The sequence below is a fragment of the Ruditapes philippinarum genome, unplaced genomic scaffold, assembly GCF_026571515.1.
Source record: "Ruditapes philippinarum isolate M1 unplaced genomic scaffold, ASM2657151v2 ctg195_1_1_1_1, whole genome shotgun sequence".
NCBI classification, from domain to species: Eukaryota; Metazoa; Mollusca; class Bivalvia; order Venerida; family Veneridae; genus Ruditapes; species Ruditapes philippinarum.
In genome coordinates this window covers 162,868-179,779 of record NW_026853905.1, presented here as the reverse complement: position 1 = coordinate 179,779, position 16,912 = coordinate 162,868, and the positions used below count along the sequence as shown (strand labels likewise).

General features: G+C 33.3%; 1 protein-coding gene across 2 annotated transcripts; it reads right to left on the bottom strand.

Annotated features, from left to right (window-relative positions):
* Positions 1-142: 142 nt before the first annotated feature.
* Positions 143-15,242, bottom strand: LOC132738318 (guanylate-binding protein 5-like). 2 transcript variants are annotated; one of them, XM_060725799.1, is made up of 7 exons: positions 15,045-15,238; positions 9,439-9,539; positions 6,702-6,761; positions 3,159-3,197; positions 2,092-2,279; positions 1,539-1,681; positions 143-395 (listed from the first exon to the last, which is right to left on the bottom strand). In XM_060725799.1, exons 2-7 carry the CDS (start codon positions 9,525-9,527, stop codon positions 264-266), a joined length of 651 nt encoding a protein of 216 aa, XP_060581782.1. In that variant the 5' UTR covers positions 9,528-9,539; positions 15,045-15,238; the 3' UTR covers positions 143-263. The 2 variants fall into 2 exon arrangements, with proteins under 2 accessions (XP_060581782.1, XP_060581783.1); XM_060725800.1 differs by lacking the exon at positions 3,159-3,197 and having other exon boundaries at positions 15,045-15,242.
* Between the last annotated feature and the right edge of the window lie 1,670 nt (positions 15,243-16,912).

Below are 16,912 nucleotides of genomic sequence, written 5' to 3'. Positions count from 1 at the left end.
AAGATCATGTGACGCCATCGTAAGAAAACAATAACACAATTACATGAACGCCAAAAATGCTTTATAGTGTATTATGCTTGTAAATGCATTTAAATATAGCAGTTTAAAAATCTTTTGTTCAAAATAATGGTTCTGTGAAAGATAATCGAATCTATCAATCATAATGCTAAGTTAAAAAAAAAGATATTAAAGTGCATTTATGCAAAAATATATAAACACAATCGTATATATGCACCAATTATAGATTTCTTTTAAAAGCATCATTATATTAAGTAGAAAGGATACTTAAATTTATCAATGGTGGTTTTATCGAAGTTTCCTCGTGTGTTGTATACTAATGTGTTAGACAAAAGCGTGGCAAGTATGAACAGATTTTTGTCGTCTTCTATATCAACCTGTGCGAATGATTAAAGAACCAAAACTAAAGTATACAACGGTAATTATGGTTAACATTGTATCATTTTTGTTGTTTACAGACATTTATATGACGTTAGTTCGAGTTCAAATGCGCATGGTCTGCCATCGTGAATAATTACACAGCATTTGAACGATGAACCGTGATAGAAGAATATCTACAGTGTATTTCCATTCTAACATGCTTATAAATAGAGAATTGATAAATACATGTATATGACTGACAGTTAATTTTGCATTTTTGAAACTGCCATTGATTGCACTGTAAAGGAGTCGGGCGAATTTCGGAGTATCCTGCACCTTCATGAAGATGGCCCATATTAGTATATTTCAGGTGTGATTTTTGGTGGGCGGGGATAAATATAGTCGTTATTTTTGGAGCAAAGCATGCAAACTGCAATTTTCTTCAATGTATATTATACATGTATATACTTGAACTGTGCAACTGGTTATCTGTCTGTGTTAAAGATTTTGGAATTACCCAGTATATCATTGGTTATCATAAAATAAATAGAGGGCTTTTGTTTGTTTTGAGTGAATATATTAAATATCACACTGAGAGGTAAGAAAGTTGCAAAAATGTTGACATTTTCTCACTTCAATGTGTGATGCATAGCATATTCACGAAAACAGCACATTTTCATTTAATTTTATGCCCAGTAAGTATAAATAAGAGCAATTTTGAACTGTTTAAATGTTAGCCCGGGAAATAGACATGCGTAAAGCAGATGACGCACAATGTTCAACGCTAACGTGAACGCTGCGCAAACAAAGTTGTTCAGGTCTGTATTAATAATTGCTGAGAAACTATTAACAATTTAAGAGAAATAATGACATTTGAATCGAGAAAAATGCCATTCAAAAAAAAACGCAACAATCAAATTTAATGTAAATTTACAAATTTACGAAATCATTACCGTTTGAACGTACGCAAAAATAGTTCGGCAGAGCTATTTCACCCACACTGATAGTGAAATAGGCCTTAGGGTGATAAGGATTTTATCTCACATACAAAACCTAATATCTCACTGGTTAGCCTAAATTAAAAGTTCTTCAAGATGCAGACCTATGTCCATTATTTATATAATTTATATATTCATTTCCTCAATAAACATTTTAACTACCTTGTCTGGGTCATCTATCCCCTCTGTATCCAGTAAGACAAGAACTTGATTTTCCTGGGTAGGATGAGGTCGACACATAACCCATATCCCTTTTGTTACAGCATCTGTGGTGTGTCCGATCTCAAAGCATGCTTCTTTACTCACTGTAATTTTGTCATATCACCCTTTTACTCTGTTACAGTAGTGCATATTTAAAAGCTTATTAACTGTTGATTTTCATGAATGTTTTATAATCTTTGTACTTTTGCTATCTTAATCATATTTTAATATGCTTATGATTTTCATAGTATTTTGTATTGATTATATGAAATGAGACGATCTTGTTAAATAACAGAGCTAAGCACAGCTATTTCAACTAACATTTGTGTACTTGACATTATCATGATGTAATAAGAGGCGAATATATCCTTTATAAATGTCTTTATTTATTTATATTATTTTAAAAAGCACTTTGTTAAAAAGTGTGTATCGTTACTTTACTATTTCATGCTAATTTTTGTGGAATCTAAATCGAAGTGACTCGCGCATAAATTAATTTACGCCATATATGTACCTGCACCGTATGTTGCTAGTTTATTCAAGAGGAATGATTTTCCAGTTCTTAGAGTGCCAACGATAGAAACAATGTTCAACGGTTGCTGAATTTCTCTCAGTTTGGACAATGTTGATTGGTCGCAAGTTGTTACACCATTGACACTGGATATTAACACCATTGGAGCATGGAAAATCGGGTTATCGGGCCTGTTTGAAATACAATATGCGTATAACATGCTTTCAGTAGGTAGTGAAATTATATTTTTATAATTTCACAGTAATATCATAAAATATAATTTACATGCATGGAAAGCAAATATCACAAATAAATTAATGTACTCTGGGTTCCATACTGATTTTATTGAATTGAACGATTTGAATAAACTTATATTATGCGACCCTCTGGCGAGCATATTTATTATTTTATCCGAGTTCAATAAATTCAGAACCTATTAGAATATAATATTCTATAATATAATATATATTATCACATATCTAAAATAGAAATAGCTTTCGTTTAAGTTATCTCTTTTTTAAATTGACGCGCTTATAGTGTAGCGCACCTTAACGTCTGTGTTTTGTAAAACGCAAACACCGTCGCGTCAGAATATATGCTCGGCCGTGCAATACGGTGTCGTAAAAGCGACACGGGTATATATGAAAAATTTCGATATAACATGCAAAACAAACTAACATCTACTACATGTTTTATCAACTATCAATTATTTAATATATAACACGATTATTTGCTGCTAGCTTTACACTGTTAAAGAATAGCATGTAAATGTGTGCAAAAACAATCAGAGAAACTACATTAGGTTGATTTATATTCTTTGATATCTTATAGCATTCAATAATGTGAATCGGATAGAATAAAATGACATACAAATTACGCCACATAGTCAATGAAAACAACATTAAATAGTGATTTTCAGACAATTTTGTTTGTTGGGTGTGTGGGGGGAGGGGGAGGGGGGGGGAGGGATCCTGAATTATTTTCAACGGAAACCTCAATGTGACAAAAAGAAATCGAAGTGGTAAAATAATCGTGGTTAACTAACTTTCCTGAATAAATGAAATACTTACAACGGCGTCTCTTTTAACAAATGCATATTCACCGGCTTCCTGTGATTAAAGATTGAACTCATAAACAAACAAAACACAAAATAAAACATATAACATATTAAATTATAACTATTCTTAACTTCTTTTTAAAAATAGATCTGGATGATTCGAACGCTTTAAATTTTTTTTGAAATGAACGTCCTCTGTTCACATTTAACTTAATTGTGATTCAAAATTTTCTTGTTTGTCCCGTCCTGTCCTGGTCAGCCTTTTTTGAAAATATCATTTGAGCCAGCAGTTCAGGCATTAACTTGATGTTTGACATATGTAAACATGTATTGCATACATATATAACAAGAGGGCCATGATGGCCCTAGATCGCTCACCTGACTTATCAAACTCATCCAAACAATTACCTAGACAAGCATTCTGACCAAGTCTCATGACAGGTGAGTCAAAAATGTGACCACTACAGTGTTAACAAGGATTATCCATATTTAAGCAGTGCGACCTAGTTTTTTACACAGGTGACGCATATTCAAACTTGACCTAGAAATTATCAAAACAAACTTTCAGACCAATTTCCAAGATACTTGGATCAAAAAAGTAGCAACTAGAGTGTTAACAAGATTTTTCTACTTTTAGCTCCGGTGACCTAGTTTCACATGCGATTTCGAACTCATCCAAGCAATTACCTAGACAAGCATCCTGACCAAGTTTGATGATAATTGAGTCGAAAATGTGACCACTAGAATGTGAACAAGGTTTTTCCATATTTGGGCGGTGTGACCTAGTTTTTCATCCAAGATGACCCATGTTCGATCTTGCCTTAGAAATCATCAAAACAAACTTTCAGACCAATTAACAGAATATTTGGATCACAACAGTAGCCACTAGAGTGTTAACAAAATGTTTCTACTTTTAGCTCCTGTGACCTAGTTTTTCATCCGAGATGTCTCATGTTCAATTTATTTCCAGCAATGACCTAGACAAGTTTCCTGACCAAGTTTGATGACAATTGAGTCAAAATTGTGACCACTAGAGTGTTAACAAGGTTTTTCTATTTTTAGCTCCGGTGACCTAGTTTTTCATCCGAGATGACCCATCTTCGAACTCATCCGAGCTATCACCTAGACAAGCATCTTGATCAAGTTTGATGATGATTGATGCAAAAATGTGACCGCTAGAGTGTTAACAAGGTTTTTCTATTTTTAGCTCCGGTGACCTACTTTTTCATCCGAGATGACCCATGTTCAAACTCATCCGAGCTATCACCTAGACAAGCATCTTGACCAAGTTTGATGATGATTGATGCAAAAATGTGACTGCTTGAGTGTTAACATAGTTTTTTTATTTTTAGCACCTATGACCTACTTTTTCATTTGAGATGACCCATGTTCGAACTCACCCAAGCTTTCAACTAGATAAGCATCCTGACCAAGTTTGATGATGATTGATGCAAAAATGTGACCGCTAGAGTGTTAACAAGGTTTTTCTATTTTTAGCTCCGGTGACTTAGTTTTTCATTCGAGATGACCCATATTTAAACTCATCCGAGCTATTATCTAAACAAGCATCCTGACAAAGTTTGATGATGATTGGGTCAAAAATGTGAGCACTAGAGTGTTCACAAGGTTTTTCTATTTTTAGCTCCTGTGACTTAGATTTTCATCAGAGATGATCCATGTTCGAACTCATCCAAGCAATTGACTAGACAAGCATTTTGACCAAGTTTGATGATAATTGGTTCAAAAATGTGACCACTACAGTGTTCACAAGGTTTTTCTATTTATAGCTCCTGTGACCTACTTTTTCATTCGAGATGACCCATGTTCGAACTCATCCGAGCTATCACCTAGACAAACATCCTGACCAAGTTCGATGATGATTAGGTCAAAAATGTGACCTCTAGAGTGTTCACAAGGTTTTTCTATTTTTAGCTCTTGTGACCTAGTTTTTCATTCGAGATGAGCCATGTTCAAACTCATCCGAGCTTTATACTAGATAAGCATCCTGACCAAGTTTGATGATGATTGAGGCAAAAATGCGACCGCTAGAGTGTTCACAAGCAATTGTGGACGTACGACGTACGGCGGACGACGTACGACGGACGACGGACATTCACCGATCCTAAAAGCTCACCCTGAGCAAGCTCATGTGAGCTAAAAAGTCACAAGACTACCTCATAGCACCTAAACAGAGTAATGCTCCAGTTAAGAAACGTACTTATTTGTACCAATAAAGGTATAAAAATTATCTTTTTTGCGTATCACCCCTGTATCATCCCTTTCGACCAAGCAAATGATCTTTAATTCTTTACATGTTCTTAAATAATTCTGACACCTGTTCAAATATTCTTTTGAAAGTAATTAAATATATGGAAGGTCACAATCAAGATAATGAGGTCAAGTTACATAGATCTGTATTGCATTTGGTAAAGCTATACGTATAAAAGTTACATTTTCTATTATATATCTGGAACCAGAACATATATTTTCTATACACAGGATTAAAAAGCAAGCTTTTTGGATCTGATTTTATTGATATCATTATACCACCTTATACCATAATATAAAAATAAATACTGTTATAATTTAAACAAGTTCTTCTTCTCGATGAGATCCTTCATCCTATTAAATTTCAAGTCAATAGCATTTAAAGTGTAGGAGAATTGGCCCGGACATAAATAAAGTTTTATAATTAACAAAGGGCAATAACTCTAAAATCATGACGTACAGAGTACCGGTTCTTGTGCACTGCACTTCTTCTCTTTGAGATCTATCATCCTATGAAGTTTCAAGTCCATAGCTTTTATGGTTAAGGTGAAATGGCCCAGACAAAAAAAAGTATGAAAATTTATATAGGGCAATAACTCAAAACATAAGAAGTGCAGAGTACCGGTTCTTATGCACTACACTTTTTCTTAATGAGATCTATCATCATATGCAATTTCAAGACCATAGCTTTTATACTTTAGTAGAAATGGCCCGGACAAAAATAAAGTAGGAAAATTAACAAAGGGTAATACCTCAAAAATAAGAAATGCAGAATACCAGTTTCTGTGCACTGCACTTCGTCTTATTGAGATATATCACCCTTTGAAGTTTCAAGTCCATATCTTTTATACTTTAGGAGAAATGGCCCGGACAAAAAAGTATAAAAATTAACAAAGGGAAATAAATCAAAAGCTAAGAAGTGCAGAGTATCGGTTCTTGTACACTGCAGCTCGGGATATTATATGAAGCATGCATACTAAGTTTGGAATCAATCCGATTTGAAGTGACTGACTTATGCTCCGGACAAGCTTAAGGAGACAGCGACAACGACGCCGCGGACAAAAGTAACCCTTATATGTCGCCTTTTTCAAGGCGACACAAAAAAGTATTACTATTATCTGTCATTGTTTTCACAACAGCCATATTCCTTTTATCTGTATTTCTGCCCAAAATTAATAATTCTCCTTTCCACCTATCCAATGTAGCTCTATCACAAACATTGGCGGAGGATGAATCGCATTCAACAATATACAAGTTATGTAAACAAAAATAAGATTTTATAACTTACGTTGGTGACACAGGCGTTGCTTTTTCTTGGTTGGTTTTTGCAATATGGACTCTTGGACTCCTACAATATAACTATCTAAATTGTATTTACTTGAAAAGCATGTTCAATTAAAAGCAAAATCATCAATACCTTGCATCGAATAGTGAAGACAGATTTAGGATAAGCAAAATTTCTCTGAAATGACTTGCATGAAAAAGAAGAAAAGTGGAGTACAGCATTTTAAGGTGTATCTCCAATACCTCTCTCTAAATTCGTAACAAGGCAATGCGATGTTCACAAAATGCAGCACTTGACACAACACAGTCACACTAGCGGGGTAATTAGAAGGCACCAAACCATAAAAAAACGGGGGACGGCACAATGGCGGAAAAAGGAAGAGCGGTATATAACAATAACTGTTAGGGAGAGTGGGAGACAATGAAAGGCAAACGACAATTTAACAAGACAAGACATCACAGAAAGTGTAAACATACGACACACAAGACATACACGTGAAACATGTGAAAGAACATTGAGGTGTTTGTTTTGGGTTTAACGTCACACAGTATAGGTCATATCGCGACGTTCTAGCTTTACTGGTGGGGGAAGACCTCAGGTGCCCTTCCGTGCATTATTTCAGGCACGAACGGGTACCTGAGTAGAACCACCGACGTTCCGTAAGGTAGCTGGATAGAAAGAATCAAAAGTCCCTGTCGGGATTCGAACCCACAGCGGTGAGGGGCGAGTGGTTTAAAGTCAACGACTTTAACCACTCGGTCACGGACGCCCCTACATTGAAGTGTACCGCCCATATGGTTCAGTAATGAAATATTTCCTAGGTTAAGTAATAGAAAGAGCATCGAAACACGAGGCATCTGATTTGTACGATGGGGCGTAGTCCCCGAGTATTAAATAGATTGCCGAGTGCTTTGGTGTTCTTTCTCTTTTGTATCATAGTCAAACATAAAAACACGTTCCTTGTTTCACAATATGAAACCCCAGAAAAAAGTAACCAATTAACAAGCATCTGAATATCATATTTCTGTCGCGTTTCGTTTCTCTGCCGTCACAATAAGTAAACCCCAGCAAAAATGAACCAATCAATGGGCGTGCTCAGGAGTGCGTGTAACTAATACCTGCACGCCAGTTAACGCACTGTGCATGTATATGTATACGATTTAACTGTGACGCATTTTCAACAGAAAGGTCCCCAAACTATGATACAAGATACTGATCAACCAGGTGTTAGTAATAAGTATATGCTACTATGGTATGGATGTTCTATGCATAAGCACTATTGTGTTATGTAATGAGTACTATAAAAAAGCTTTACATTTTATTAAATTTTCTGCTTGAAGGAGACTGTTTTCTAATTAAGTGAAAGGTTGATGGGACGCTAAACCAAAGAACACACGCTGTTTTGTTTTGTTTTGCAAAATTCATTCGGTTGAGCAAGTTATTACATTGGTAATGTGGCTTTTAAAAGATGGCTTTTCGGTTCTGATAGACGTATTTATTTAACATATGTACTGAAATAATTAACCAGTAAAACATGAAATATCTTTAAAAAGATACTTGGCGTTTACAAATTCAGTTCATGTTAAATGCATTATTGCCAAAGCTTGTTATCAAATAGATAACTTATTAATGGTAATGATTAAGGATATCTCAATGTTTTAGGTAAAATTAATCTTTAGGTAACTTAAATATAGTATTACATATTTATATAGCTGAATTGCAAATAATACCCTTGACCGGACGCTGATAAATCCAGGATTGTTGGTGTATGTGGGAGGGGGAGGAAGTACTCGTACATGTCAATTTGACAGCTCGCTGATATGTCAAGAGGGTGCACAATCAGTTGTATACGGTAAAAGTTTCTATTTTCACATTTCGCCGTTAATTTGCATATTTTGCAAACTTTAAACATCATAGAAAATATACCGCAAGAAAAAGTTATTAATGAACACTAGATCGGCCAAAAATAATTTATATTCCAAAAATAATTATTAATTTAAAAGCAAATGTGCATTTTTTCTTCAGTTAATTATCTTAACTTTAAACTGTTAAGAAGTATTGTGTTCTTATAAAACAAACACATGATGAAAAACATGGTTCATTAACATAAATTTGAAATAACATAGAATCATATTCAGATTTATGAGACCCCATTTTATCCTTACTGTGAATTAATCGTTTGTTGATTTAGAATCAAACACAATAATATATTGTAATTCCCCTGTACGAATCATCAGCATAATTGTGTTTGATCCTAAATCAACAAACGATTAATTTAAATGACATTGTCGAAAGAAAATCCTTTGACTAGAGCTATCACTAAAGATACCCCCGCCAACTGTGTATAAATAATTATTACAACTTTTGCCTTCCTTAAGAAACCATTTTTTCTTTTTTTAGTAACAGTGACCTTAAACCTAGGGGGTCCAGCTAGGTCTGTTCATAAGCTTGTTTAATGCAAAGTTTTAGTTCTAACTCGTTTAATTGAACATTGCCCGAAAACCATTTTTCAATTTAAGTAACAGGGAGCTTGACCCAACGGGTTCTAAAAGCAAACCCAACCAGGGTCTTCATATAAGCTTGCTATATACCAATACTGATTACAATATCACATTCCTAACTCTAGTTATTGTCTTCTATTTTTGTATGCAAATTATAAGTGTTTTTTTTTGCGTTTCTATAATTTATTTTTATACAGTTCTGTAAATAAATTGTTTAATATATAAGGCATAAAACTTACACAGGTGCAGCACCCGTTGCGTCGGTTTTGTTAAACAGCTTTAACCTGTCTGGTGACAACCTTTTCACTTCCTTTTTATCTTCACTCATTTTGTTTTCTCCCTGAAAATGTTTACATCCTTAAGGATTATCTAGATCTACAAAATATCTAATGGCTTACAGACGTACCCAGAAGGCACCGAACCAAAGTCAACTACACAGCCGATAATACTGAATAAATCCACAATGAAACAAAATAAATTTACCAGTTAAAGATGTGATACCATTGTTAAGAAACGTGAATGAAGTGTCGAGTTTTAAATAGAATAGGAAAATAAATGGAAAATTGAAAGATAAATAACGACCGTTAAGGAAATTAAATGCATTTGCTTATGTTTATCGTATTTTGGTCTTACTTTCAGGCATGTTTTCAGGAGAGTAAGCAACTATTACGCTTGTTGTCCGTCTGAACCAGGCTATGCTAAGAGTTTTATTTTTGTTTTGTTTTACATCTCACCAACACAGGTGTATTAGGGTTTTATTTGCTTTTACGGTGCAATGACACAGTATAAGTAATACAGCGCAGAAACAGGAAATATGATTTTGGCTAACCACAAGGAGATGCTTAGAGTTGCCCAAAATATGAAAGAATAAAAATGACTGAAGAATGCTGCAAAATCCAGAAAAATCAGACAAGAAGACTTCTTTTATTGTGACGTCGTACAGTCTTTTTTCTTTTCTATATATCAAATTAATTAAATCTATTACCAAATAATCGAAATTCATCAGGAAAGACTATTCTTAAGCTGATGAAGGAAACTATCAACATTCAATGAAGACTTTCCCACCTATTGGGACTGAGGGGTGCCTTTATTGGTTAATAAATCAGAATTGCAGCCAATGTGTATTGTGTTGGTGCACCGTAAAAATAAAAACATAAATCCTACCGTTGAAGCGGTTTGAAGGACCTCTGGTCTGTGTGGAATAGGATAATTCTTATGGAACGTTCTTACGTAATAGTTGCAAAGAACGAAACAGCAATTCCGGGAAGAGGATCATGCACTCAATTTACCGACGAAACATACGTGTTTTTCACACATATAGCAACATTTCTTAAACAAGAGGACATCGTTAAATAGTTGTTCATACTGGAAGTGTCCATGCACATATTAAAGGCTCAGGTTTTTTTTTGTTTAAGGCCAGATCAGCTACGGGTGAATATCATGCCTATATGACTGAAAAACTGTTGGGAAAAGGCGTAAAATGAAACAAACAAACAAACAAACAAACAAAACAAGTCATAACAAAATTAACTCCACCAATATCAACAAATGGCTAATCGAGATAATTATTCCTAATGTCGTTGTAGACATTGATTTCTCTCATAATATGCAAGAAGAAAAATGTTCATCGCAGGCGAATTTGAAGCAGAAGCAGCACATTATAGAGTGACTAAACACAATCTTTCTATCGAACCGGACATACTAAAGCCATAACTTCTAGATTTATGAAAGAGAAACATATCAGAGCCAACATATTCTAGATGAAACCTTGTAACAGAAAGGCCACAACTATTTGAGACTTACTTAATATCATGCAGTGTTCAAGATGGCGAAGATAGAACAAATGCTTATGGAAGCCATAAAGGAAGTAACGCCACATAACTGGTACTATAGCCATGTGAAACAAAGTAAGCAACAGTTCAGGAGAAAAAATATTCAGCAGTGATAAGTTGAATGTCTATGTAAGTGAGGCTTACCAACTCTTCCAGGATATTTAAAAATTGCTGAGTCACAACTCGATTCAACTTTTACATTATGTGAATTGTTATACATAACTGGTATACATTTGTATTTTAAAATTAATGAAAATGAACAAATATACAAAATAAATCAAAAATTAGCTGTATGAAAGAGAAAATGAACATTTACGTTACAAGTAAATATAAATAATCATATTTATTAATACTGTAAAGAACACTATTGAGAATATTTATGAAATTAATGCTAATGCACTTCATTTTTCACGGTAATTTTATGTAACAAATGATCTTTAAATCGTGCAGAAATTGTTTTCCGAAAATTTGTCATAGATTGTCTCTGCTTTAAACTTCTTTTTATTTCTATTCAGTAAAAACTCAAAATTATTTAAGGGCGAAGATAGAACAAATGCTTATGAAGCAAAAAAGAGAAAACTGTGCATGTAGCCAGGAACAAAGTTCAAAGTTTTCAGAATACAATACAGAGTTATTTTCATTGTGTGGCATGAAATTTTACCATATTTATCTCGTCACCCGACACTCATATGAATATTTAAACTGTATCATTATACTTTAATGAAAATATATACATGATATTATTATAAGAAAAAAACTTGAAAAAATTCTCTCTATTTATTTCTAAAAATGAGCACAATTGCAAATTCAAACTCAAAATATCATTTTCATTACCTAAACGCTCTAACCGCTTAGCTAATTAGATTTAATGTAATAAGTTAATTTCAATAAAATGTAAATTGTTGCATATCCTTATGAACCATAATCGTACGACGTAATAATGTGAACATTATCTATTTCAACTTTAAGTCTTTTAACACTGTTAGAATCATATTATTTTTTTTCAGTGTCTTTGTCTATGTAGGTTAAATATTTATCGTGTGTGATGAAATAGTTAATTCTTTTAATTCTTTCTGTCAGTTATGAAGATGGTTGTCCATATATACTGAGCAAATCATCATCTCGTTAGTCGCTATAGGACAATACTAAAACTAAGTAATTATCATATAAAAGAATAAGAAATGAACAGAAACATCAATCGAAGGGAATTGTAACAGTTCCAGTTTTTTGCCAACATGCTCTTGGACACTATGTGACATTATTTCTGTGTAGGTTTGGCTGTAAACCCTTAAGCAATGAAGGAGTGGTTGGACACAGAATAGTATTTCTTATATTATTATTTGAAATACTAACAATCAAGAACAAAAAATGGTCAATAATAATAATAATAATAATAATAATAATAATAGAAAAAGAAAAGTTAATATTCTAACATGTACAAATAGAGTACCTCGTTGTTTCAAGTACAAAAAATAATAATAATAATAATAATAATAATGATGGTGATGATGATGATGATGATGATGATAATAATAATAAACACAAAGAAACAAACAAATATTGAACGCGTGCTTAGAACTTTGGTGACAATAGTTCTGTAATTATTTTTTGAGAAATGTAGAAAAGGTTCCATGCAGAAAAAAAATATTTCTCCAAAATATTACAAAGTAACGAGGAAATCACAAAACATTGATAATATGCACCAGAGCACTTGGTGACAGTTCTGTGAACTAACAAAGGGCCACAATTCCGCTAAAAATGGGCTTATCATAAATTCCGAAAAACTCATCACGGAATCTCTTAAGTATTTGAAAATACCATTGTGCATATAAATGTTTACCTTTTATAACTTGTATGCAAAAAGTTAAACATAACTGTAGGATAAATTCTACTTAAAAGGACATACAGATAAAGTACAAAATAATGTTAACTTTCTGTTTCGTAAAATCGTATTCGAGATAATTTGAATACTTCAATCGGAGATATCAATGTTTAAAGGTCGTATTCGTGGACCTATGGTAATTAATTAGATTAACAAACAGATAATAATGATGGTTGTCATCTGATGATACACATATTTGCTTGCTTAACAAATCTAACATCTAAAATCGTTCACTAAAGAAACTCCCTGTACACTTGATACGTGTACAAATTAAGGTACGCTTGTCTAAATTAAAGTGATACACATTTCACAATTTTGTGCACATGAATTAACTTTTCCTAATTACTAAGTTGAGCAGTGTTCTTACTTATAGGTTATTATGCCCCCGAAGGGAGGCATATTAAAATCGCACCGTCTGTCTGTCCGTCTGTCTGTCCCCACTTCATTCTTGACCGGATTGTTACTTTGTCATACATTGATGGATTTTGAAATAGCTTGGCACAAATGTCTACCACATCAAGACGATGTGTCGCGACCAAAAAAACACGTCCCTACCTCAGAGGTCAAGGTCACACTTACATTTTGAAGTTTCACATTATTACAAATAGAGTTAATGTGTACACACATTCGTGTCCGAACTGTAACTTTGTCATGAATCGAAGGATTTCAATATAACTAGGCATAAATGTCTACCACAGCAAGGCAATGTGTGCATCCAAGAATTACGTCCCTAAATCAAAGGTCAAGGTCACATTGCCATTTTAAGTTTCACTTTATCACAATAAGAGTTTATAGGTACACATATTTGTGTCCGGACTGTAACTTTGTCATGTATCGAAGGATTTTAGAATAACTTGGCATGAATGTCTACCACATCAAGACGATGTGTCGCGTTCAAGAATCACGTGCCTACCTCAAGGGCAAGGTCACACTACCATTTTGAAGTTCACTTTATCACAATTAGAGTTTATAGATACACACATTAGTGTCCGAACTGTTACTTTGTCATGTATTGAAGAATTGTATAATAACTATGCATAAATGTCAACCACATTACGACGACATGTCGTGTTCAAGACCACTGTCCCTACCTTCAAGGTCAAGGTCACACTTATAGTTTGAAGGTACTCATTCTCTCGAGAAGTGTTTGAAGATACACATTCATGTCCGGACTGTAACTTTGTCATACATTGAAGGATTTTAATTTAGCTTGGCACAAATTACTATCACATCAAGACAATGTGTCGTGGGTAAGGCTGACTTACACAACAATCATGTCCAGACTGTAACTTCGTCCTGCATTGAGGGATTTTTGAAATAACTATGCCTATCACATAACAATGTTGTGTCGCGTCCAAGAACCACGTCCCCTTTTCAAAGGTCAAGGTCACATTTATATTCTGAAGGTTCACACTATCGCAATTACAGATTATAGGTATACATATTTGTGTCCGGACTAAAACTTTCTCATGCACCGAAGGATTTTGAAATAACTTGGCACAAACGTCTACAACATCAAGATGACGTGTTGTGTATAAGACCCATGTTCCTACCTCCAAGGTCAAGGTCACTCTAATAGTTTGAAGGTACTTATGCTCATAAGAAATGTTTGAAGGTACACTTTAGTTTTCAAACTGTAACATTGTCATGCATTGAAGGATTTTAAAATTACTTGGCATAAATGTCTAGCACATCAAGATGCTGTGTCGCATCAAAGACCCTTGTCCGAAGGTGTTAAATAGCACCTCATTTCACAAGAACAGAATTAAGCAATTAGTTTCTTTCATTCTTTTTTCTTTTCATAATATCTGCATTCTTAAGAAACATTTTCGGGGGCATTTGTCACTTGCGTGACAGCTCTTATTTATCTTTTCAAAACAATGATTATAAAAATCTTGAAAAGGGGAGGTCTCTCTAAAGCAGAAAAAATTAAAGAAAATGAAAAAATAAGTAAATAAAATAATACCTGCCTTTTAATTTTGTTAGAACAAGCAATGACGATAAACGTTACAAATTAAGTAATAAACATAAGTTTTTATTTCTTTTGAAATAATAAGTATTGAAAATGTACTGCTAATTTTACACTTGTTTCTTTCGAAAAAATAATAAATTTTAAATGCAACATTATTACCTTTAAATAATCATCCAATTATGTCACAAAAAAGCTACCTGGGTGAACAAGTAGCCGATATGCAAATAATTAGTTTCAGTCGAGAGTTTTGTTTTGTTTAAGTTTTGCGATGAGCGCTTCGTGGAATACGTATTAACGTTCGTTATCAAAGCACTTGAAACATTTATATCTATGTAATTATTAAAACTGCTTCAATAATACTTCGTAATATTTATCTTATTTGTTTATATAAATAAAATGAAGTGTGAGACATTATGAAATTTAACGGGGTTGATAAAGAGAATGTCTAATGTTCAGTCATTAATTTTACCGTGACGAGTAGATAAGCTCATTATGAATTATGTGTAAGAACGATGCTTGCAGAAATGCACATGGGCCAACTTATTGTCATATTTTTACTAAGAAGTAATTAAATTGAGCGTGTCTTTTAAAAGGGTTTCTACTCTAATTACTAGCGTTCATCCATTTAATTTATTGCCGTCAATGTGTAATAGACGTTACATTATAACATTAAAGCATCACGCGCAGAGAAATTTCTATTTCTATCTATTTCAGACAAATGATATTCCTTATGTTGCATATCAAATGTTTCATTATAGCCTTCAGTCAAAATAGATTATGTGATTAGAATTTAAATGCAATTATGTTTAATCATCATGATGTTCCTCAGTAATCGCCTTACTCTTCATAGAGCATAATCGCGATAGAACTAAAACTATGTACATGCGCAGCAATTGGTTTCCTCTTTACCTATTTACATCTTCTTAAAAACTGGTAAAAACTGGCAATGTTTCTAGTTGGTGGTAGTGTGTTTCTTTTAATATGCGAATTAATAACAAACGTTAGATTAACATAAGATTATCAGTAACTAGTATTTTATGTTTATTTAATAAAGGTAATACACTTATCTTTTTGATACGTAGGTTGTGTGCTAAAACTATTTCTATTGTTTTACAAGAATACATTTCACGTATTTTTTTAGCCAAATATTAACGGTATAATTATAATCTGTTTAAGCATTGCAGTATAAAGAGTACATAGCAACCGATTTCTCAATTTAGTTACTTATCTGTGATTTAAATGTGTGATGGTTGACTGAATGATAGGGATATATTATACTAGTAATGCTAATTAGATTTTTTTTAAAAGTGTAATAGTAATTTTTAGTTGAATGATAGAGTTATGAGAACTTTGTACCTGTAATATCATACACCATTGAACGAGTTTGATGATCTGGATCGGGTTATTTTAGCACTACATAGTCAAAGGGTTAAATGACCTATATCTGTTTTATATAAAAAAGCAAGATTTGTATACCTTACTGCACGTCTGTGTCTGTAGTTTCTGGGACGAATATTCTGTTGGCTCTTGTCTGATGCGAAGCTAAGAAATCAACGTTGTCCAAGGTGGCCGTCAAAGCCGTTGATATTCTTGATTATGATGTTGTCTAATATCTGTTGCAAATTTGAATGTCATTATTTATAACGCCAAATACGATATTTTTTAGAGGAACGTCATATAGTGTGAAATAACTGAAAATAGGGTACCTTACAACTTAAAAAAAACTCCTTAGTTTTTGCACACATGTACAGAATTGTACTTTATTTATGTTATTGAAAATATATTGATGCCCTTTTGACAAATGACAAAATATGACTGGTTTTCTGAACCCACCCTCTTTCTGCTTTATAGATGCCTATATATTTAATTTTCTATTATTTATATGTTTTGTCAGATATTTCGTCTTTGGTTTTCATTATAATTTTTGCAAAACTTTGACCAATTATTACCACCATTTGTATAGTTAGATAAAGTTAAAATAAGTAAAACTGTTCTATAATTAAACTGATGCTGTTGCTCTATATAGC